Source organism: Anopheles moucheti, chromosome 3 (genome assembly GCF_943734755.1).
Source record: "Anopheles moucheti chromosome 3, idAnoMoucSN_F20_07, whole genome shotgun sequence".
Taxonomy (NCBI): domain Eukaryota; kingdom Metazoa; phylum Arthropoda; class Insecta; order Diptera; family Culicidae; genus Anopheles; species Anopheles moucheti.
In genome coordinates this window covers 91,300,214-91,320,505 of record NC_069141.1, presented here as the reverse complement: position 1 = coordinate 91,320,505, position 20,292 = coordinate 91,300,214, and the positions used below count along the sequence as shown (strand labels likewise).

The window sequence follows — 20,292 nt, the reverse complement described above, 5'->3', positions numbered from 1 at the left end:
TTGATTCGCTTATAGTTGAACACGTCCCTGTTGGTGTGAGCAAGCTATCATTCCGTTTTTAGGAAACTTCTTGTCCTGGTGCTGTCTGCTGTAACGTAGAAGATTCACTCTCTCTTTTCTTAACCTAACGACCTACTAGATCATGCCTGCCATTTCTGGCTTACTAGACTTGTTTTATCACGTAGCCATATAGTTAATCCTTGCTACTGTGGCCCGGTCCGTTCGTGTGAAGACCGACGACCATCATGCCACCGGGCCGCTCTAACATAGCAGATTATGGAACCCATATTAAACACGATTCCCTATGATAATCATAGCTTCTGTTGTTGTCAAGGTTGTCTTTGATGCTTTTTTGCAAAGCTGGTGCTTTGTTTTCGTCTCGTTGATCCTCGATCTAATAATCCTTAAGGTCTCGGATTGCTTCAAAAATTTTGTAGCAAGGTACAGATATTTAACTGCCGCTGGTTTATCCATATATTCAAATGAAACAACTCTGCAATGGTTAGTTTAATTACTTTATTATAGAAACAGCATCTTCACATGTATTTCGTTTACACAATTTCGATACCATTAAACATGAGAAAACTTAAACAATACACACACAAATTCCTTACGAATGAAAACAGCAACAATGATCCAAAACGCGGTTGTGTTAGATTCTTGGGTGAAAATTTGTTTGATTCATAAAGTTTGGTCGACTTGCTACCGGTTGTAAAAACGACAATCCGAAAAACTACGAAGGGGATACTCTTCCCCGGAGGGCTGGTGAACTTCGTTTCGATAGAAATATTTGTTCGAAAGGAAACAACTGTACAGTATCATACATTCAATCTGTGTACCTTACGCTATTTCTTTTTTTAAACCAATCTTGAACTTACAGAATAAAACAAAAATATGTATGCTTTCGTTTTCGCTATCTCCTAACATGTACAACTTGTTCCAAAACCGGGATAGAAACGGACGCTACACGACGCAGCACGCGCGCGATACTGAGAACAAGGAAGATTTCATTAAGCGATACAACAATGTTTGTGCACGCTATGAACACCATCAAAAGCAGTTTTGGTTAATGTTACAAATTGATTGCTTCAGAGCAATGGCAGCTTTTTATGGCAACCGATACTTGCGGCCATTCCGGTTTTTCGAATAACTCGCTCCTTCCACCTCTTGCTTCATCATAGTAGCGCTTTGGCTTTTCGTTGGACTAAACTAAATGGACTAATTTTGTCGAAGTTTCAGTAAAAGTAAAATTGTCGCACACGCTCGATGACCGATACGCGTTGCGCTAATTGTAATTTCGATCTCTTGTTTCTGTATGGCTTCGTGACCGGAACGACGACTCGCATGCTCTTTCTGCCTTTAATACTGTGCATATCTTCACAGCTAGATATGGAAAATGAAGAAGTTTGTGCTAAGTGTTTGCATCGAGAGCAGGACGAAATACACGCATCAATGATCACGAGAGACGTTACGCTGCCAGCAGTTACGGGAAAGCTACTCCCGGAGGATCGCTTTAGCCACGTCCGTATGGCGGGTACCGGCGACTGGGGTGTGGCACGTAACCCGTTCCGACGAAGAATTCCTGCAGATCGCCCACTTTGCGTATTGCCTGCACATGTTCGTGCACGTACGGGTTGGAGCTCAGAACGTAGTTCTCAATTCCACACTCGTTCGATCCACGTAGAATGCGGAAACGTCCATTCTCACCCCACCATTGGCCCCAGGAGTTGATAGCAATCTAGCAAGATAGGACGAAAAAACGGAACACGAGCAGGAGATCGATTAGTAGCAGCAACACACCGGAGTCCGCATGGAATATTACCCAATATTTCACGACCTCGTAGCCAACTCGTTCCTCTCCCCAGCCGATCAGACGCACCGAATGATAAGCGGAACGCTCGTTAGCAGGAGTGGCCGCTGCCGAGTGACGGTAAATTCCACTTCGATAGGAGAAGAAATCACGATACACTCGCATGATGGCTGCAAGGAGAGGAAAAAAGGAAAAATTAGCCTTCAGATGCAAACATCCTCCAAAACAAAAGCGAATCAATCAGTCTCACCCTGCACCGTTCCACGATCCTTAATTTCAGACATGATGTCAGTTTCGTTTTTCAGACTAAATGCCGGTCCCATTCGGTACATGTCAGTTCGATTCACCTTAACCGGCAGTTCACAGTTGGCCGTGATCAGTGTATCGCTGGACCGGATTTTGCACACGTTTTGTGCCGCAACATAAGGATAGCATTCTTCATTGACGACACTGCAAACGGAAGGAGTATTAGAGACACCACGTGTGAAATATGTGCCCGCTTTACGTACCCAACTTTACGCAAGTATTGCCAAGCCGTGTCCAAGTGGCCTCCCTTACAACCAAGCTGGCGGCGCACACAAGCGAGCATCTGCTGTGGAGCAAGTTGAACCATTTCCCGTCCCTTCGAGAGGATAGCGAAACGATCGGACGCCATCATCGCCGTGGAGAATGCCCAGGAGGAACCGCACCAACCTGAGCAGTTATACTATTAATACCAAACGTACCTGCGTACAGAGCCACACTCCGGAATGTTTACCTTGATCACGAGCTTCTGTCACCAGTCCAGTCCAGTGCTCACTTGCGTCGAAATGCTTCGGCAACGAGCCGCCTTTGTTGCTGAGCTGCTTCATTGACTTTACACGAAAATTGGGTTCCATTGTGCCAAGACGAAGCACCTTACCATCGTCGTACGTGCGTCCCCACCATTCGCTATAGTTGGTTGCCTTCCATCCGACGGATCGCTCCAGATGGTTCAACTGGCGAAGCAGATCTTCATCTACCAAGCACACATCTTCCGTACACGTGACAGTGCCGTCGTAGTTGCATTTACTACAATGAACGGAAAATCATAACCCATGTCTTCAATTGTTTCGTCCTCAAACGCAGTATCTCTTACCAAGTGTTGCAGTTGTCCACTACGGTCGCGCTGTACGGTGTGAAGTAATGGTTCTTGTGTACGCACGATGTGGCATTTTCTGGTTCAGCGATGATGCCTAAGCACACTTCCTCGTAATCCGGGCAACAATCTCCATGTTCACCTCGTTGGCAGAACTCATCGCAATAGCAGAGCGTTGCTACAAAAAGGAGACAGATCGTACCGACATTAAGATGAAGTAACAACAGAAGAGCAGCGAACATCGCAACTTACTGGATATTGGTTGTGCGCAACCATCCTGACGATTGCGACAGCAGGCATCATAATTTCGCGCCGCACAGTACGGCCCAGGAAATTCTTCACGGAAACGATTGGCTTGGACCCCCGCAAGGGCTGCTAGCGCAAGAAGGAGCAGAAGATACTTCATTCCTGTTGTGTTTTCAACTAAAATAAGAGAGAGGAATATCAGTTAACTTTGATGTCATACTTAATTTTGCCTGTCATATCATCCGTTCGAATGGCCCGGTTTGTGTGCTACATTTTGGAAAAATAGATTATAAACTTCGTAATTCGTTTTTGTTAGCGATTCTTGAGGGAAACAAAACAGAAACAATAGCGTCATCGTTTCGGCATGTTTTATTAGCAAACGGTGTGCCAAACACAACTGAAACAACTTATCGGTCCAGCCCTATTTTTCTGGGGATTTTCCCAAAAGCTCTTCAAACAGTTGGTTGGGCGAAACGCTGCTGTTTTTAATGAGCCAAAATGGTGAACCAAACACTGAAGCCATCTCTTATAACTTAACAAGTAGTGGATGTGAACGATCTTTAGTAAGGTGACACAATTGTCTTGTCTGCAGTGTACACTGTGGCGGCGACAGATGTACTCGAAAAGGCCAAATGTTGACATTGTTTCTAATAAGAAATCGCAATTGAGTAGGAAGATGATGTGCGTTCGCTCAAGAATTCCCCCGACACAAAGCTCTTTTTATAAGTTGTGTTGTGTTCGACAAAGGTGAGAATGTTTCGATTCCGAAGGAAAAGATGGTTTCGCGTTAATGTTCACGTCCATCCACGTAGAAGTACCGGAGCACTCGATTGGTACTAAAAGTATGTCAATTAGCTGTCCAACCAACACTATTGAGAGTATTCGCGAGGCGTCCCAAATGTACTGCCGGCACAACAGCGATGATCCACAGCTGTACCATGTCGTCTAACCAACACCGACTCGCTCCTTAGCGCTCCTTAACCAATAACCTTAGCGTACAAATCGCATTAGTAGCATATCTCAAACCGTTTTATTTTTCAGCTTGTTCGCAATTCGCCACCGGCCTCATATCCGGCAACTAGCTACAACGCATCGCATTCAAGGCAGCAGCAGTCCAAACACACCACAGGTAGAGCGCGCGAACCGATCACCTCGAGTGCGTCGAAAGCGAACGAAAACAAATGAAGCAGAATGCCAACGGACGGACGGAGGGAAAAATGGCAGTGGCTCAATTTAACACCGGGGTGAGTTCATAAATGTGGATAAAAATAAACATCATCTCATGTTTGCATGCTGCGCGCGAACCGTTCGACGGTGGCTCGCCGCTGCCGAAGAAGTGGGCACCGGTGGGTTGTTGTTGATTAGAGACACGGTGGCTTCTTCGACGAGAATGTCTGCCTTCGGCGATCCCTGCCTTCTGCTCTTGCCTGCTGCCGACTACAGTCGGGTGCCGTTTTGGTATCGAAAGCACTACACTGCGCTACGCTCTCCATACGACAGGATGACCACTTCCAAACTGGGTGCCGTCGAGTAGGTTCTGGCATTGACATTGACAGACAACTCATATACCGCCCGGTTGCTCCGATCGTAATCGCAATGCCCATACCGTTTAGTCAAATTTTGCTCACACTCAGCAGAACGCAAACTGCCGCCACCGCGAGGGCACTCCGCACAGGGTTGAGTGGAGTCGAGCGGAGTGGAGGGTGAATGTGTCATTGCCCGAAACGACGCAGTTTAGGCGGAATGATATGTGAGTGTGTTTTGCAGCAAACCACCCGAAATTCGCCACAAAACTTGTTTGCTCGCTTCGGAAGATCAGCGACCGCGCATTCCACGCTCTTGTTTGATCACGGCGGGTTTCTGCAGTGGTGATGTGTGCGATAATTGCATCTGGTATCGCACTCCTACCGTACCGCCATCTTCCTACAAGGGAACTGCATTCGAACAACGACAAACACGAACAAGGTGTGAAATGTGGCAAACCACTGCTAAACGATGCATCGTCATACAGCTTTTTGGAAATTAGCTCCAACAGGACGACGAGATGCGTGTTGGGGTAATTGGGAACTTTTTTGCATTAATCCAACACACTCAAAGTGGAACGCCAAAAGCTCTAATCGCTTTGTTACTGTTGTCATTTTTCGACATCTCATTACTCATTCTATGATCACCCGCTTGATGAACGGCTGATCGACTAGCTTGTTTTTCGTCATGTGTAATACGTCGGTCCAAGCCCGTTCTTGCACATCTGCTAGACGCCCCCGAAAAACCGACACGGCTCCACACATTCGGAAACACATTTTGTTGCATAACTTTCACACGATCACACACAATGCCGGGCACGTGCACGCATTCACCCATAGAATGGGCCGTCGTGTCCCCCCTTATTATACACGGGGCGTTGCGCACACATCTCATCGTTCAGGAAACTTAAGCCGAAATGCACCTACCGCGGACTGCAACAAACTACTGCCACACAACACATTCACAACCTGCCAACCGACTCGTACAGTAGGTGCGATGATGCTACGAACCGCCAAAGAGACAACGGCAGGACACACGGGCAAGCACGGGAAAAGAATGCTGAATCTTCACGGCAGAGCCAAGAACGGTTCGTACGGAGTCTTCGCCGTTCGCGTCCAAACTGACACCCGCTGTGATGAAGACGTTCCCGACCACGGCTCTGACCGACGCTCGTCGACACACATTCTCGTTGTCACCGGCTGCTAATGATGCAACCTTATCACACCCCGCGCTACCATCCGTCCGCACCGTCTACGTGGGAAGTGGGGAGCTATCTGCGGTTTCACGCTACCGGGTTTATCTAGCTCCACTTCCAAACGCATGCACACGATACGGGCTAGTCGCGTGCGGGTGACATTGGACAAAAATCGGTTTTAATCTGCTCATTAGTGTCCAAGGGAAATCCCTTGACCAATGATTAGCCTAATGAATCCTTTCTTCAAGCGCCACAAATGCAAAGTCTGTGTGCGGGGGGGGCGTACAGCATGAGATTTAACGAGTTTATGTATAATTCAAAATGGCCAGTTCCGGTGACGAATTACTCGGCGAACATGCGTTTGTGCATCTGCTGGCTACCGCTCTCGAATTCATTAGAAATCCAGTCGTGCAACTCGATGAATCACGCTCTGATACCATCGCGCTTAAGAAGTGCATCAGTTGGTTGGCAAATCGACCCATTTCAGGCGATTAATGACGCTCTGTGCATTTGTGGGGAATTATTTCTGTACGATGAATAATCCTGCAGCCGCTCAAGACTTGACCTGTAACGCTTTCTGGGAAGGGTAAAAATGTAACCATGAGAGGCAAACTACCGGAAACACAATATGGGAGATCAGTGGATAATAAATTTTGGGGCCCAATGCAAAGGGCATCGTGCTTTGGGTCGTTTTGGTAAATAATGCGATCGCTTGATATCACCACCGGGATAATGATCCCTTTCGCTTTGCCTTTCACTTTAATCCGCAAGGATAATGGTGTTTGAAATATCAAGGACTCGGGGATCGATGTCGACATTAAAATTCGCCGTAAATTTCGACAACCAGAGTACGCGACAAGAGCAAACCTTGAGTGCGATGTTCCAACACAATACGCCAACACCTCGTTACATCTCATTGTTTTACTTGATAAAATAGTGGCTTTGAGTGAGAAGGTAAATATGCAGTATTGTGTGTCATTTATACAGCAGTACATTTCCTTGTTTATTTCTGGCACGATAACGCGTCCTAGCGTCGCGTGGCCATTCGGTACATAATATTTGCACTGTTATTTCCCGTCTGTCTTTGCTAACCGGGCGATTTGTGGACGGGGAAGGAAATGAAATGGCATTTTGAGCGAATAGCTTAGCTCCGGTATGTGAGGCGTGTGATGTGCGTTTTGCTTGACTCACCAACAACACACTAAGCTTAGAGCACGAACTGGAATATCCGCAGGCCTATCGGGAGAAAATCAAAACCAGTGGCATGCATTGGTAAATGGTGCTTCTCACTGTGAACTTCACACCGCGAGGCAACGATGCTTGTGGGAGTAGCGCGTACATATCAATTACAGACTGTCATGCCCGCTGAGAAGTTGCTCAGCAACTCTGGCGTTTGCAGGTGACTGCGTGACGATCGCGGCGGGAGCTGCTGTCTGTCCTTTGCGAATTGATTAATTTAGGTATAAATTGTTGCTAACGTATTTCAACTCGTACTCAGCATCCAGTACGTTGGAGAAGCAGCTGAACCTTAAAGACCTTTAAATGCTCCTCGGATCATTTTTCACTTCAACGGAACGAGTGTGTCCCAACGGGCCGATGGTAATTGCAACACATTCCAAATAAGTCCATCGATCAGCCTGGATCAGTGTGCCTAGCTTACAGTGGAAATTGTTACCAGTGCCACTTTCACCACGATAAGAACTAACCTCCTCCTCCGAACAGAGAACACCTGATTACGATCGGCCTTCACGTGAGGTCGTTCTCGAGTTGTCGTGTGTTATGTAGGTTGCTAATTTTTTTCACGGGCGTGTTCACCATGTTTCTCTCACTTAACAACATTGTTAGCAATCTCCGTTTCCACGCTTTCCCGTCCCGAGCTCGACGACAATGGTCACCGCCCCGAAAAGCCCACGTGCCGTACCCTGGGTTGGTTGTTTTTTGCAAGAAGACCCCGACCTTCGCTGCTAATTGCTCACAATTTGCCCGATCTTGATAAAAGGGCGCGGAAGAACGGAGTCCCACACCCGGCGGAGAGGGCGATCGCATACAATCAGCTGTGTGGTGATGATCTGGCTATCGCCTACGGAGACCTTGTGTGTATTAGGTGGACGACTCAGTTGGGCTTGCCTGATTGACACACACGGTACACCACCTCAAACAACCGGTGCCGTACCGTCACTTCACAATCAGCTGATGGGAGCGATTTGTATTCCTGCTCATGTTTTACTCTGTTTCTTTTGCGCCAGAACGCAACCATATGCAATGCGTTGCTCTCTAAGCGGTAAATAAACCACTCGAGTATCGGCGCAGCCCCACGTGCGACGGGGGACCGAGGATGTAGAAGGGCCAGAGCAGAGCACGGCTAGAAATGAATCGCGCTAGGGAATTTGAAGTATTTTAATTGATGGCAGATAGCAAATGGGTGGTTTGCTTGACTGTTTGCGCTGGTAAGGTGTGTATGATCTTCTGTATCTCTGTGCATGATCTTCCGCCCTTTCGACGACGGACAGACCACTTGCCCTCCCCCATACGGACGGGGAACGGTGCCAAAAATGGTGCGTTGTGTTCTATAGAGAATGAATTGTTTCTATTTTTCCAAACTTCACACAGGGCTCGGAGGAAAGTGAAACGAGCGGCGAAATTATTATTTTTAGTCGCTACTTACCTTCCAAGACGCAAGGCCAAAGAAAGGATGCTGTGTGTTTTCTAGAGAATAGTTCGCCCACAACTGATTAGAAAGCGCAACGTTTGCCCAGAGACCCGACGAACCGTACAGGTAGGCCGTACGGCCGTGCTGTTGCGCATTCCGTCCACAATGGTACTTGATTCAGTTCGTGCGGTTTAATAGTGCAAACAAAGCACCGAAACATTCATCCCATACTGCGCGGTGTTTGGGATCTATGATGATCGTATAAAGATATTTTAGGACGATTAGTCACCTCTGTGCCTCCCACAGAGCGCAGCACCCCACACTCATTAGTGGCACACATCGCTAGGTACGTGTACTTTTATCGTTCCTTTCTGCTCGTGGGAAACCATTCAAAAAAGCATGGTGTGTGTGAGGAAAATTAAAAAGCAACACAGAATAAAAGAATATTTCTGCACCCCTGCGTCAACGGAACGAATTAGGCGATGAGTAGCCACGCCGGAACTGCGCTTTCTGTACCGTCGCTTATGCGCTCACTTTATTCTACGTCGTTGCCTAGCTAAATTTCTTAATGAAAGTAACATTTGGCAAAACTGCGCGTTCAGCTCCGTGGGAGGTTGGGGGGGGGGGGGGGGGGGGCAAAGGGGGGAGGCAACACTCTCAGGGTCGGGTTCCGAATGGGTTGCAGTGTTTACAATCGAAAATATTTGCTCTTTGCTAGAAGTAAACAAACAAAACATGGCCCCATACGAGCGTCCGCGTCTGCTGGCCGTCGATTGGCGGCAGTAGGTGGGCTAGCATAATGATGTAAACGGTGCGCGCCTCCGGGATGTGATTAAGATGGAAAAAAAGATGGACGATATGGATGTATGAGGTATTAGAGAAAACTGAGCTGTGTTTCGCATTGAACGAAAGTAAGAGGACGAGCTAGTGAAGGAGTTGCCAGACGAGTTGTAAGAACTATCCATTAAAACGAAGACAACAGCCTTTGAGTTCCTCGTTGCTAATCAGATTTTTTGTTGTGAATTTCCCGTGTTCCCGAGCCTACTGTACAGCAAAGCCAGCAACAACTTCCAACCCTTAGACAACAAGAGGTTTATCACTTTAGCCATACTTGTTTAAGATCACACCGTTTGACCAAAATGTTGTTTATTTTCATCCGAGAGTTTAACTAAATTGTGGTTCATAATCTGCACCTTGGCGCGGATAAGTCTCGGAGGGCCACCTAGAGGTTAATAGCGTGTAAGCGCGGTCCGTCCCCACTACACTCCACTCCGCATCGTTGGTGGAGGATCGATGGAAGCTATGGTCGCATGTATCGTGCGATCGCTGCTCAATAGCAACGCGCCCGCGTTGGCCTACTGGCGCCGGCATGATCCGTAGTATAATGATCGTTCGTCATTCGACCGCAGGAAGCATCAGAGAGAAAGTCCGAAAAGGACACTCACCACCCACGGACCACCGCTTGGGGGTGGTTGTGTGTACGGCAGTGCCTTACACAACGCCTGCACAGTGAAAGTGCAGCCAAACGATCGGAAGCATGCAAATGCCCCTCGTACGGATTTGCCCCCCGGAGGAGGAGCGCACAAGAGGCCATAAGGCATCCGCATGTCGGAACACACGACATGCAGTACAGTGCTCCAGTGCAGCGCGTTGTACTGTGCACGATCACGTCACGATTCTACTGCGGTGCTCATTCCGACACTGGTAATGGATAGGTGTTGCACGAGACGAGTGATAGAGAGGCGTCGCGATACCGAAACCGGAAGGCATTCCGGTCAGCGATGGGGGCTTCAGCGAGCCGCACATAAATCTTTCTGCGCATAATATATTTTATCCAGACCACAGTGCATACGCGAATGGTGGTGGTGGTGCATTGGTCATGCTGGTGATCGTGGAGATGATTTAGTTTCACGATTCTGCTGGCATTCGAATGCGCCGCCTTTACTATCACAGAGGGGGGAGACGAGACCTGTTGAATTGTGCCGAGCGCAATCAGCTGTGTTGAAGATTGGGCAGACAATTACGATTGTTGTGATAAACAACAGCGTGGCAGGCTTTATGCTGCATTCCAAGAGGTGAATGTGCCGCATCTTTCAAGCCAAACCGCACGATGCCGCGTATCTTAAGCGGAAAATTTGATCGATGCGCCTGCAGACAGAATGCGAAATGGCCATTAAAAAATTTCCTTCGTACCGCCCACCAATCAGCGACGCACACCGTTTGGTTAAGGAAAAACTAATCCGCTCACTATAAAACCTAGTGTGTAGGGAGCTGTGCTGCTGTACACTAATGGCTACCGGTGAGATATGTAGCGCACGCGGGATGATCACGCAGACAATGGTCGGGATGGGGCGGTTTGTACGGGTTGCCCATCGTTGCACCTGCATTTCGTTTCTCTGACCGCTCCAATCATCAATTTCCGTCAAAACATTTCGGCTTCGACGAATCGTGATTTGCGGAAAGCAGACCTTAACCCTGCCATGCCACATCGATCGATGCCGGAATCAATTCCGTTACGAGCTTAAACTAGCGGCCCGTCCGGGTGTTAAGTGATTTATGTGTTTTCGATTGAATCGATGAGCATCGTCGCATGCTCTAAATTCTCCACATCCACTCACGACGCACGATCGCCGTCTGGACACGCAAGTCGCACAAAAGTACACATCATCATTCTACGTCTAAATGTTGAGCATTTGGAATTTTGCGGTACTCGCGTCTAGTTCTTTGATTGATAAGTCTCAAGAGCGCCCACCAATCATCGCACAGAAATATAAATAGAGCATCCATGTTCTCCAGCACACCGTTCTCAGAAGCTTTTCTTCGCCATTATACCACATTCCATCACGATTTCTAGGAACCAAATACTTTCTGCATGCGAATAAGATGGATTAACGCTATAAATCTCGCAATTAGGTTGAAAGTTGAAAAAAGTTCCTAATACCTTATGCTTGCCCGGTGGAATGTATTGCTGCATGTGTGCCTAGGTACAAAGGGTCCGTACTATAGCCAGACTGGCTGAAACAATGCAATGCAATAAACAACCCTTATCCCGTAAAATAAACACATTGCATTACGATTGCTCGCAAGTATCGAGAAAACAAAATCTCTGAAGGCAAATCCCTTTGCGTTTTGCTGACTCAGCAGTACCATCTAGCGCCTAAGTTCGGCCGTTCTTGCCTGAGTTTACCCAGTCCAGTTCGCCGGGCAAACCTTGATCAGGAAGTCGTAAATATAACGCCCATGGCTTGGTTCCACTGCTCAACTCTCGGCACCTCTCGAGGGAGGCATTAGAAAGTGGTTGCCCCCTAACGTCTGGCTGTGGTGGCAGTACAACAGCACGAAAAAGGAGCAAACTTCCAAACAAAACAAAGAATGCATCAAGGCAAAATGCGTGTGCCCCACGGATTTGGCATCAGTTTTCCTCTGTGATGTAGAATTTATTTCGCCGATCGGTGAACTTTATTTCGACCCACTTGCGCGAGAGTGTTTTCACGGCACGACGGCGTAAACTACACTTTTGTTCGGTGCGTTATATTTTTATTACATCACAGATACATGGTTTGCGGGGTTACTAGATCGAGCTGGGGTGTTCCGCCTCTAACGATCAATTTGATCGCTTTACGCGCCCCTACTAGACGATGCTTCGGACTTTGGAATCGATCGCGATAAAACGAAATTTGCACATTCAATTTATTGCATTCGGAGTACTAGCCATTAAAACACTGGCCATAGAGGCCTAGTTCTGTTCGGCAACTAGTTGATTGGAAATGGTGGATGAGATCGTAAAATTTATAGAAGTGATTGCGATCCCACTACCGAAACGTTCGGACCGAATAAAATCGATAATATAAAGTGTTTTAATGGCAACACCTGCCTGACAGAAATGCGATAGTGATCTGTAATGATCAGCGGAAGTAACGTAATGTGATTGGTAGTTCCAGAAGCAGGTGCTGCTTGAAAGAAGAATAAAAAATGAAGGTAGAAATAAATAAGTTTAGCTGATATTATGTCCCGCTCATCCATCTGGTTGGAGGATATGTTACGAAGTTTGGAACTTCTGGACAACATTTAGACAGATATATGGACGACAACGGCGACAATGTTCCAAGAAATTCCTTGCTCCTTTTTTGCTAACGGCTTGATTCTTCTGGTCCAAAGATCTATGAGGGCGATGGTAAAAAATTCAATCCCATCATAGCAACGCATCGCTCCGGAGACTCCGGGCGGCATAAATAAACAATCAATTATCATGTCACACTTGCGGGGCGCGAACTGTCCGACCGGCGCCTGGCGTCGGGTTCTCTAGTATGTGCCATTTTGCCAGCGATCTTAGCCCGCTCAGCACAAAGTGACCATATTTGTACCTATTAACACCCTTATTGACACATAATCAAGAACGCGCCAAAGGCCGTACGTTTTAGAACGTTTTGAAAAATGGTCGTTTGTTGTTCGCCCCCCTTTTTGTGTTCTTCTTTTATTTCCTCCCATTCCCACTGATGTGTACTGATTGAGGAGCATCCGCATGTATTAGAAAATGAAAGCATCCACCGACTCTCGGTACCATTTCCTCGTAGCCCTTTGACACATGTGCACTCGGTAGATTGTTTGCTTTTAATTAGGTTGCCAATGCGGCTATTCTGCTGGCGCCCATACTGCGCTTTAAGCAGCTGTAGGGAATTATGGCTACGTCTGCGAACGGCCGGCCTGTAGCAAAATCGCATCAACTTCCACAAACGGGTTTCAACCAATTGTCATAACGTTTTCTAGGTCGATCCTCATCACGCAGTTGGGAGAATAATAGGAAATGCGTCATCCGGCATTAATCATGTCCATGGCAGGATAATTCTCCCTTTGAGCGTTGAGAAGGACCGGAGGTCTTGAGCGCACTTGAGCACACAGTTGGGTTGGGTAGATTGCATGTAAATCATTGTATGATCAAATGGCTTTGCTATTCGCCACCCACTGCCGATCGTGTGACTGCATTACCTGTCACGATCATCAAGTTAACTACGATGATTGCGTCCGCCATAAATCAATTAGGCCATTGAACCACCACCAACCACCGCCAACATGCCAGGCTTCTGATTTTGTGTTCTGTTTCATCCGCTCCCGCACATTGTTGTCCAGCAAAACAAACAATTTGTCACCATTTAGCCCGATGTTCAACGGATTCAGCGAACGGTGCGCGGATTCAATGTCAGCTAGCGCAAGATTTATCGACGCGTTCGCCTAATGACCTTCTGGTGGGCCTAAAAAAGGGCCGCCGTAAATCATAAGAACCGGAATTGAAGGCGACGGTCTAAGGCAAGCCTATATCAGCTGCTTTCCATCGATGTTATCATCTTTACAGTGTGTGATGTGTGTGGTTCTGCTATCTATGAATTGGCTATTCAATCAGCACCCGATAGATGGTGATAGATGATGCTAACGCATTCTTTGATTCATTTACCAACCCGAGACGCCGTCGCGTCGTCACTTGCAGTTATTCAAAAATAGCCATCCGTTGGAGGGGGGTTGGGGACAAATTCTTAACCTTAATCCGTTCTTCGCAGCAATTGGATACGGCTTACAAAATAGTCCAGAAACATAAAACTCCATGGCACGCGAGTGTTGCGAATGAGAGGGCTGGCTGCAAAATAGAGCGAGATGTGATGCAAATAACACACGCAAAAACATCATCCACAGGCGACACCGATAACGATGCAGCTGTATTACTAATCACTTGGAAAAGGGGTGTCATAAGGCTTCCGCAGATCTCGCGTTAGCTACCAGGCCTCGATCCCATACCGATTGCATGACATCATAATTTTCAAACCGCTGCAACCCAATAAACCACTTTCAAGCCGTTGTCGTGCGGAGCTATAAAACCGAGGCTTCGGGGTGGGGTGGACGAGCGCCGGGCAACGGAATTAATAATTCAACGCGGAAGGTGGCCACCAAATCGATGAACAGCCTGGAAAAAAAACAATGAAGCCCGATGTTTTGCCCGAAGTATTTTTGAAGAATTAGACCGCACGCAAATGTGCGCCGGGGAAGCGCTTATCATAAACATTTATTCTGATCTACACATGTCCCGCCGGGCGATCCCGGTCAAGTGGTGTGTATGTTTGGGATTGGAATTTGAACGCGCTCAAGCACACATAGTACGCGCACCGTCTAACTTCTGCATGGTGTCAAAACATGAAGATTTCCATGGTTCTCTGGTGCAGAGCAGTTTGGCAGTTTACACCACAAGTGACGCATACAAAGATGATCAATTTCAAGTTAGTTCCCTCGAGATTATGTGAGCAGAAATGTTGAACGGCGCCTGCGGTACTTCCAATTTGCCGCCTCCGACTTGTCCGGAGGGTTAAGGACAACGGGGGACAAAAAAAAGGTTTCTGGTACGTGGCACGATGAGGTGATCTATCTTGGAGTATGACGTGCGTGTGCTCGGACAATCGAATTCACCAGCAATTGACATCAATCAAAACATTCCATTTCCAAATCTTCGCTGTAGGTCGTTCGCGGTTCCATCGCCCATCGGCCGATAGTGACCCAATTTTTGCTAGTACTCGTATATCCTCTTTATTTGAACACCCTAAAACGACGATACCGGTGAAGCAGCGTTTCCCCTGGGCATCACGTTGAACGACCGTGAACAGCAGCAGCTTGTTGCTGCTGCCTTCTGTACATCTCCACACTCCTTTGCGGTAGTTCACTGACTTTCAGATGGGCCACAAGGCGGGTGTTTCATAAACGGGGGACCATTTTTCATGCTTCCCCCATGGCTGGTAAAACTAATAGCCATTAAAATTAACTTGTTGTACCTTCCTTGCCTTCAATAAACATACACTCCCAGAAACAGCCGACGTCTCCAGTCGGCTCTCGGGAAGATTCGGAACAAGCCGCTTAGGCATTCGTTCGTGAGGGAGGCTTAATGTGAAATGCTTGTTTAAGAATTTTGCCGATTAGAATATGACCTTTTTTAGCGGACTTATCTCATTCGACGCTGACGTTGAGGGAGTGCGAAGGGAGCGAGGCGTACCGGTTGGTACCCGTGACAAGCCTATAGCCTATAGCCTACCATAATGATCATGCTTAAGCGGGCTATAAACTGAGAACCGCCATGTTTCAGCGATCGATCATCGATCGATGTAGTCGGTTCGATACGATGACTTTGTGGCTAATGATACAATCTTTCAAATCGGACAGGGCAAACGGTGGCAGAATGATGCTTATCAAGGTTGGGGACTTTGATGTAATTTTGAACCTCCGTAATATGATTTGGATATAAAAACGTATGAAAAACTTTAACCAATTCATATTCATTAGCAGAGCGGGTAGATACTTTTTGTGTTTTGCCACACGTTAACCACAATGACGTCTCGTAAAAGTTCTCCAATATAATAGCTGCAAGTTGCAACCGTTCTCCCCTTGTGAGATAATTGCAAATTTGTACCGGAGGCGCTTTTCGCTTATCTTGCTTTGCCACATTTTGCTGATCATGTCATGCATATAAAAATAGACTGTTAGCTCAATTGATCATTTCGGCTTGTTTTCTGCGCTTGAATGACTTAATTGGATGTGCACAACATCATTGCCGGTACAAATCAGTATACCAGTGGTCACGACGAATGGGTCAATCGATAGCCAACTCCTTATTGCGGATGTTTGCTAAAAACGAACAGGACCGAGTGTATGTAAATCGAATGTATTATTTTACACAAGTCGCCCATTATTCGGACGCACTGCGCATTCCAGCCCACCATCAATGGACCACGGTTGGCCAGATTTGAGTGAGTCATTTGAAGTCCTTAGAAACTCCGCGTGTTAAAATTTAAATAATCCACTTGGCCGAATGTAAAGTTCGCAATGCCTGTGTTTTGATTCTTTGTAAATAAGTGAACGAATAGGAATTCCGGGCCAATGGATTGTTTAGCATTCAGAAGTGTGTCTGTTGATGATCCATTTGCTAAGAAAACATTATGTCGTGTTCAGGGTGATTTTCTTGCAAACGACATCAGCTTCACTAAATCTATCCATATCGAACGGCTAAGATGAGTCACTAGTTTATCCTGTACCATGATAACCTCACGTACATTCACTCTCCACATTGGTGCTCCACGAAATCGGAAGCAATTTCGCGGAACTATGCACCAATTCATCACGCGAGTAATAAATGTAGCCCATTCATAGCTTACTCTTGCGGAAGCTTGCGAACTTACCGTTTCAGCAACTACGTAGATAACCTAGCGAAGTGTGTACAGCCACACCACTCCTGAAGTCCATGACTTCAGCACAATCGGAATGCAAAACGCACACCCTCGCACTTGCGGAACCGCTGCGGCGGTGGCGTCATACACCTTTAAAAATAAGACCGCAAGTGTCACCACAATCGCATCGATTGTCAATGATTATGGGACACACAAATTGACCTCACAGAATTCCCTCGTGGAATACGCGGCGGAATATCTATGACCAATTGAAACCGTCCTCACCGTCCCCGGAATGCCCGGACACAATCGCTCGCGATAAGTCGAGTGTATGGGTGGCCCAATAGTATCTACTAGTATCTAATCAAATTTGAGCAACCCGTGTGCTGTGACCCTGAATCACGCGGAGGCCTTCTTGTGCATGGGGATTATAGACGAGCACTACTAGACACTAGCCAGAGCGCTTCATCTATCCGTGATGGGTCTGTTATATGGCAAGTTTCGGTGATTAAACCCAAATCGATTTGCCACCATGCTGGTGTGAACATTGCTATTGCCTTCTCGCAGATATCAAAGCTCCTCTGATCGTGCCGATCGCGCAGTGTCTATTTTTTGCGTTACTAATTCGAATTCCTGCTGCGAAATCAAATGAAGGGAGGAAAAAATAGCTATTTTCAGCCGAATAGCATATCGATCTGTCGTGCTGAATATAATTATGCAAAGGTTAACCTCAGCTCGATATATTCGCATAAAACATTATGGCAAAATTCGGCGCGATAAGTTACCTTTCTTTTTCTCGTGAGGGTGTCGCGCGAAGAGGAACCACCAAGAATTTGTTGTACTGCCGAATAAATAGGCCTGTTACAAGGTTGTATTTCTCATATACTAGATAAATATCGTAATCCAACCTCGTATTAAGATAACAAACAGTGCCCAAATAGCCACTAGCGCTCTTTGCTTGCGGACGGAGTGCTCGCAATCGAAAATTGGTCTACCTCGCTGTGCGTCGTGTTCCCGCACGGCCAACGATCCTCCGTGCTCGTTTATCTTGCCGTTCGATCCAACAACGACACAATCGAAAAACAATCCAAGGCCTCTAGGAGCAGCAAAAACGCTAACCCATCTTTCTTCACCGGTTGCGTACGATACCGGGTCGTTAGATTATTTACAAGCCAAAACACTGGGGCACAGCAGCACCAGACATGTTTGAATTGCACATTCCAAAGCCTCATGTAGTGTTCGCGCGCGCGCGCGCGTCCACACACCACGCATGTGTTTGCTCTAGTTGGTGTTTTTCAGCAGAGACACCACTTGCACGAAGATGTGTGTGCATCGAGAAGAGGCCCAGGCTGATGCGCCGTGCTCCTGCGTGTCTTATCTTATCGTACATTTTGTCACCGTACGTATCACACTAACTCTTCCAAAAATGAGAATTAAAGATATCGTCCAAAACACCACCATCAATGTCATCTGCCGCGGCAGGTTGCGGTGGTTGATGTTGTTGGTGTTGCGGAGAACACGCGTTCTAGAAACTGCATGGTTTAATTTCGGCATGATACATGTGCTTCCGGCCCATTTCAGACCTTGCATTCGATCTTGGGAAGCGATCGGGGAGCGTTGGCGAAGAACAAAAAAAACAACACACTTTTGTGTCGGAGCACGACGCGAATCCTTGGCCACGTGGGCGAATCTTTGCGGTGCGAAGCACTCCGATACCTGACGGTGGCTTTTGGGTAAAGCAAAACCAAAAGAACAGCACTGCTGGAGTATAAGTAAGGGGAAACAACAAACTTGATCATAATGCTAACGAGGTTCGAATTCGATTGTAGCAAACTTCTTGATTCGCCATCGTTGGCACCCACGCATGGAACGAAGCGTTTGAATCATTTTGGCGTACACTGCACACGATCCACTTCCGATAAGACCAATAAGATTAAGCACGTCACGCAAAAGCACTGGCGGAAAGCGCAGGAGATGCCCAAAATTCAAGTCTCGGTGTGTGCCGACCAATAACTACAAGCACTCAATCTGTTTTGGACGGTCAATAAGGTTCCATTCCAGCTTGTGCTGTTATCCCACCTCAGAGTGGACCCTGTGGACACCGTGTCGAATTTCCGCTTACGAAAGGGAAATGCTGCTTGCTAGAAAAGAAAACACTCGGCTACTCACTCGAAACGTCGCTGTGTAGAGGATGGCGCGCAACTGACGCTACAGTCGAGTCGCGTATCGAGACACAGGCACAGGCAGCAACAGCAAATCGGCAAACTAAGCGTTTATTTCTCTTTTGTTTTTTTTTTTTGCAAACTCACTAAACTAAAACCACAACGGTAAAGACCCGACAAACCGACGATCCCGGTAGGACGATGGCTTGGAAACGGATCGCGTTCCTAAACGCTCAACTTGAGCAAACTTACGAACCACCACACAGCGAGTGTACTACGGCTTCCTTTGGATGCGTCCACTTTTGCTTTACTTCCGTCCGGGACTCTGGGACTTCTGGATGGGTTTCGAGTCTCGCCGAGATGAATGCGCGTACTGGCTCTTTCAGCTCGCTGCCAGCTGTTGATATTGCCTTGCTGCATGAACAGCAGACGACGACGAAGACGACGACGACGCAACGATCGGAGCTTTTACTCTTTCCGCCCTCGCGGTGAACGCGTTCTTGCAGACGCGGCAACCGCTTTCGAGCATTTTGCGGTTCGCGCACACGCGCGTACAGTGCTGACCGCCACAAAGTGACGACATTGCGCACATATACACATTTTAATCATACTTGTCAGTTAAAACATTTGTGTATATTAGACTGTTCGAAGTTGCTTTTAGAGTTAATTGCACTTAATTTTGCTTAAATTTTGCTTACAAAAATTCGAAAGCAATCTTGTTAAGGTATGATACCTTGAAGGATCCGTTGAGTGAAATTTTACCGTACTTTTACAATCGATTTAGTGATGTAATATCGGGTTAAGCTGGAGAATATTGTAGCAATTCTCATATAAATACGAAAATATGTTAGTGAAAGAATTCACAAATTCACATGAAACTAGTTCTGAATATCGTTCACAGAGCTGCGAAGCGATAAATATGTTGCGCACTATTGTCTGCTGGGGATGATTTCAATTTCATGTATGCACAGTTGCATACATCTGGGCGTTGTATAGTTGAACGCCATTTGAATAATACAATGCGTATTTCAACCAATTCTACAATTAATCTGGAAGTAAATTCCACACGCGTGCTTAGGTGCAAATTTGATATCCACGCTGCAGGTCACAGGTCACCTCTTGAAAAACATGCTCTCCCGGTATTGGAAATCGGAAAACAATTATGTGCGCTGCAACGGTATAGTGGTTTTTTCCCAGTTGACAAGCTGATTTTGTCACTTGATAAATTTGTCAGCATTTTGTCAACTCTTGTGGCCCTGCACCTCTTGATCCAAAACTTTTTGACTTTGGAATATTTGACTTTTGAAATATTCATGATTGACATCATTTCAATATAATTTGACGCCAATTATGTTGCAATGAAATCGAATATCGTGAACGTATTAATTGATGT

At 46.7% G+C, this 20,292-nt stretch overlaps 1 protein-coding gene across 5 annotated transcripts; it reads right to left on the bottom strand.

The window, feature by feature from the left end:
* Positions 1-501: 501 nt before the first annotated feature.
* Positions 502-19,251, bottom strand: LOC128300534 (tubulointerstitial nephritis antigen-like). 5 transcript variants are annotated; one of them, XM_053036626.1, is made up of 8 exons: positions 18,907-19,251; positions 3,180-3,350; positions 2,928-3,105; positions 2,568-2,860; positions 2,320-2,503; positions 2,061-2,260; positions 1,823-1,980; positions 502-1,738 (listed from the first exon to the last, which is right to left on the bottom strand). In XM_053036626.1, exons 2-8 carry the CDS (start codon positions 3,331-3,333, stop codon positions 1,514-1,516), a joined length of 1,392 nt encoding a protein of 463 aa, XP_052892586.1. In that variant the 5' UTR covers positions 3,334-3,350; positions 18,907-19,251; the 3' UTR covers positions 502-1,513. The 5 variants fall into 5 exon arrangements, with proteins under 5 accessions (XP_052892586.1, XP_052892588.1, XP_052892590.1 ...); XM_053036628.1 differs by having other exon boundaries at positions 19,152-19,190; XM_053036630.1 differs by lacking the exon at positions 18,907-19,251 and adding an exon at positions 18,684-18,701.
* Between the last annotated feature and the right edge of the window lie 1,041 nt (positions 19,252-20,292).

Excerpts from the sequence above, each read along its gene's own strand:
- LOC128300534 (XM_053036626.1), bottom strand. The coding sequence starts at position 3,333 with ATGAAGTATCTTCTGCTCCTTCTTGCGCTAGCAGCCCTTGCGGGGGTC. Across the intron at positions 2,861-2,927 it reads GTGGACAACTGCAACACTTG|TAAATGCAACTACGACGGCA; the intron begins GTAAGAGATACT and ends CGTTCATTGTAG. Across the intron at positions 1,739-1,822 it reads ACGAGGTCGTGAAATATTGG|ATTGCTATCAACTCCTGGGG; the intron begins GTAATATTCCAT and ends CTATCTTGCTAG.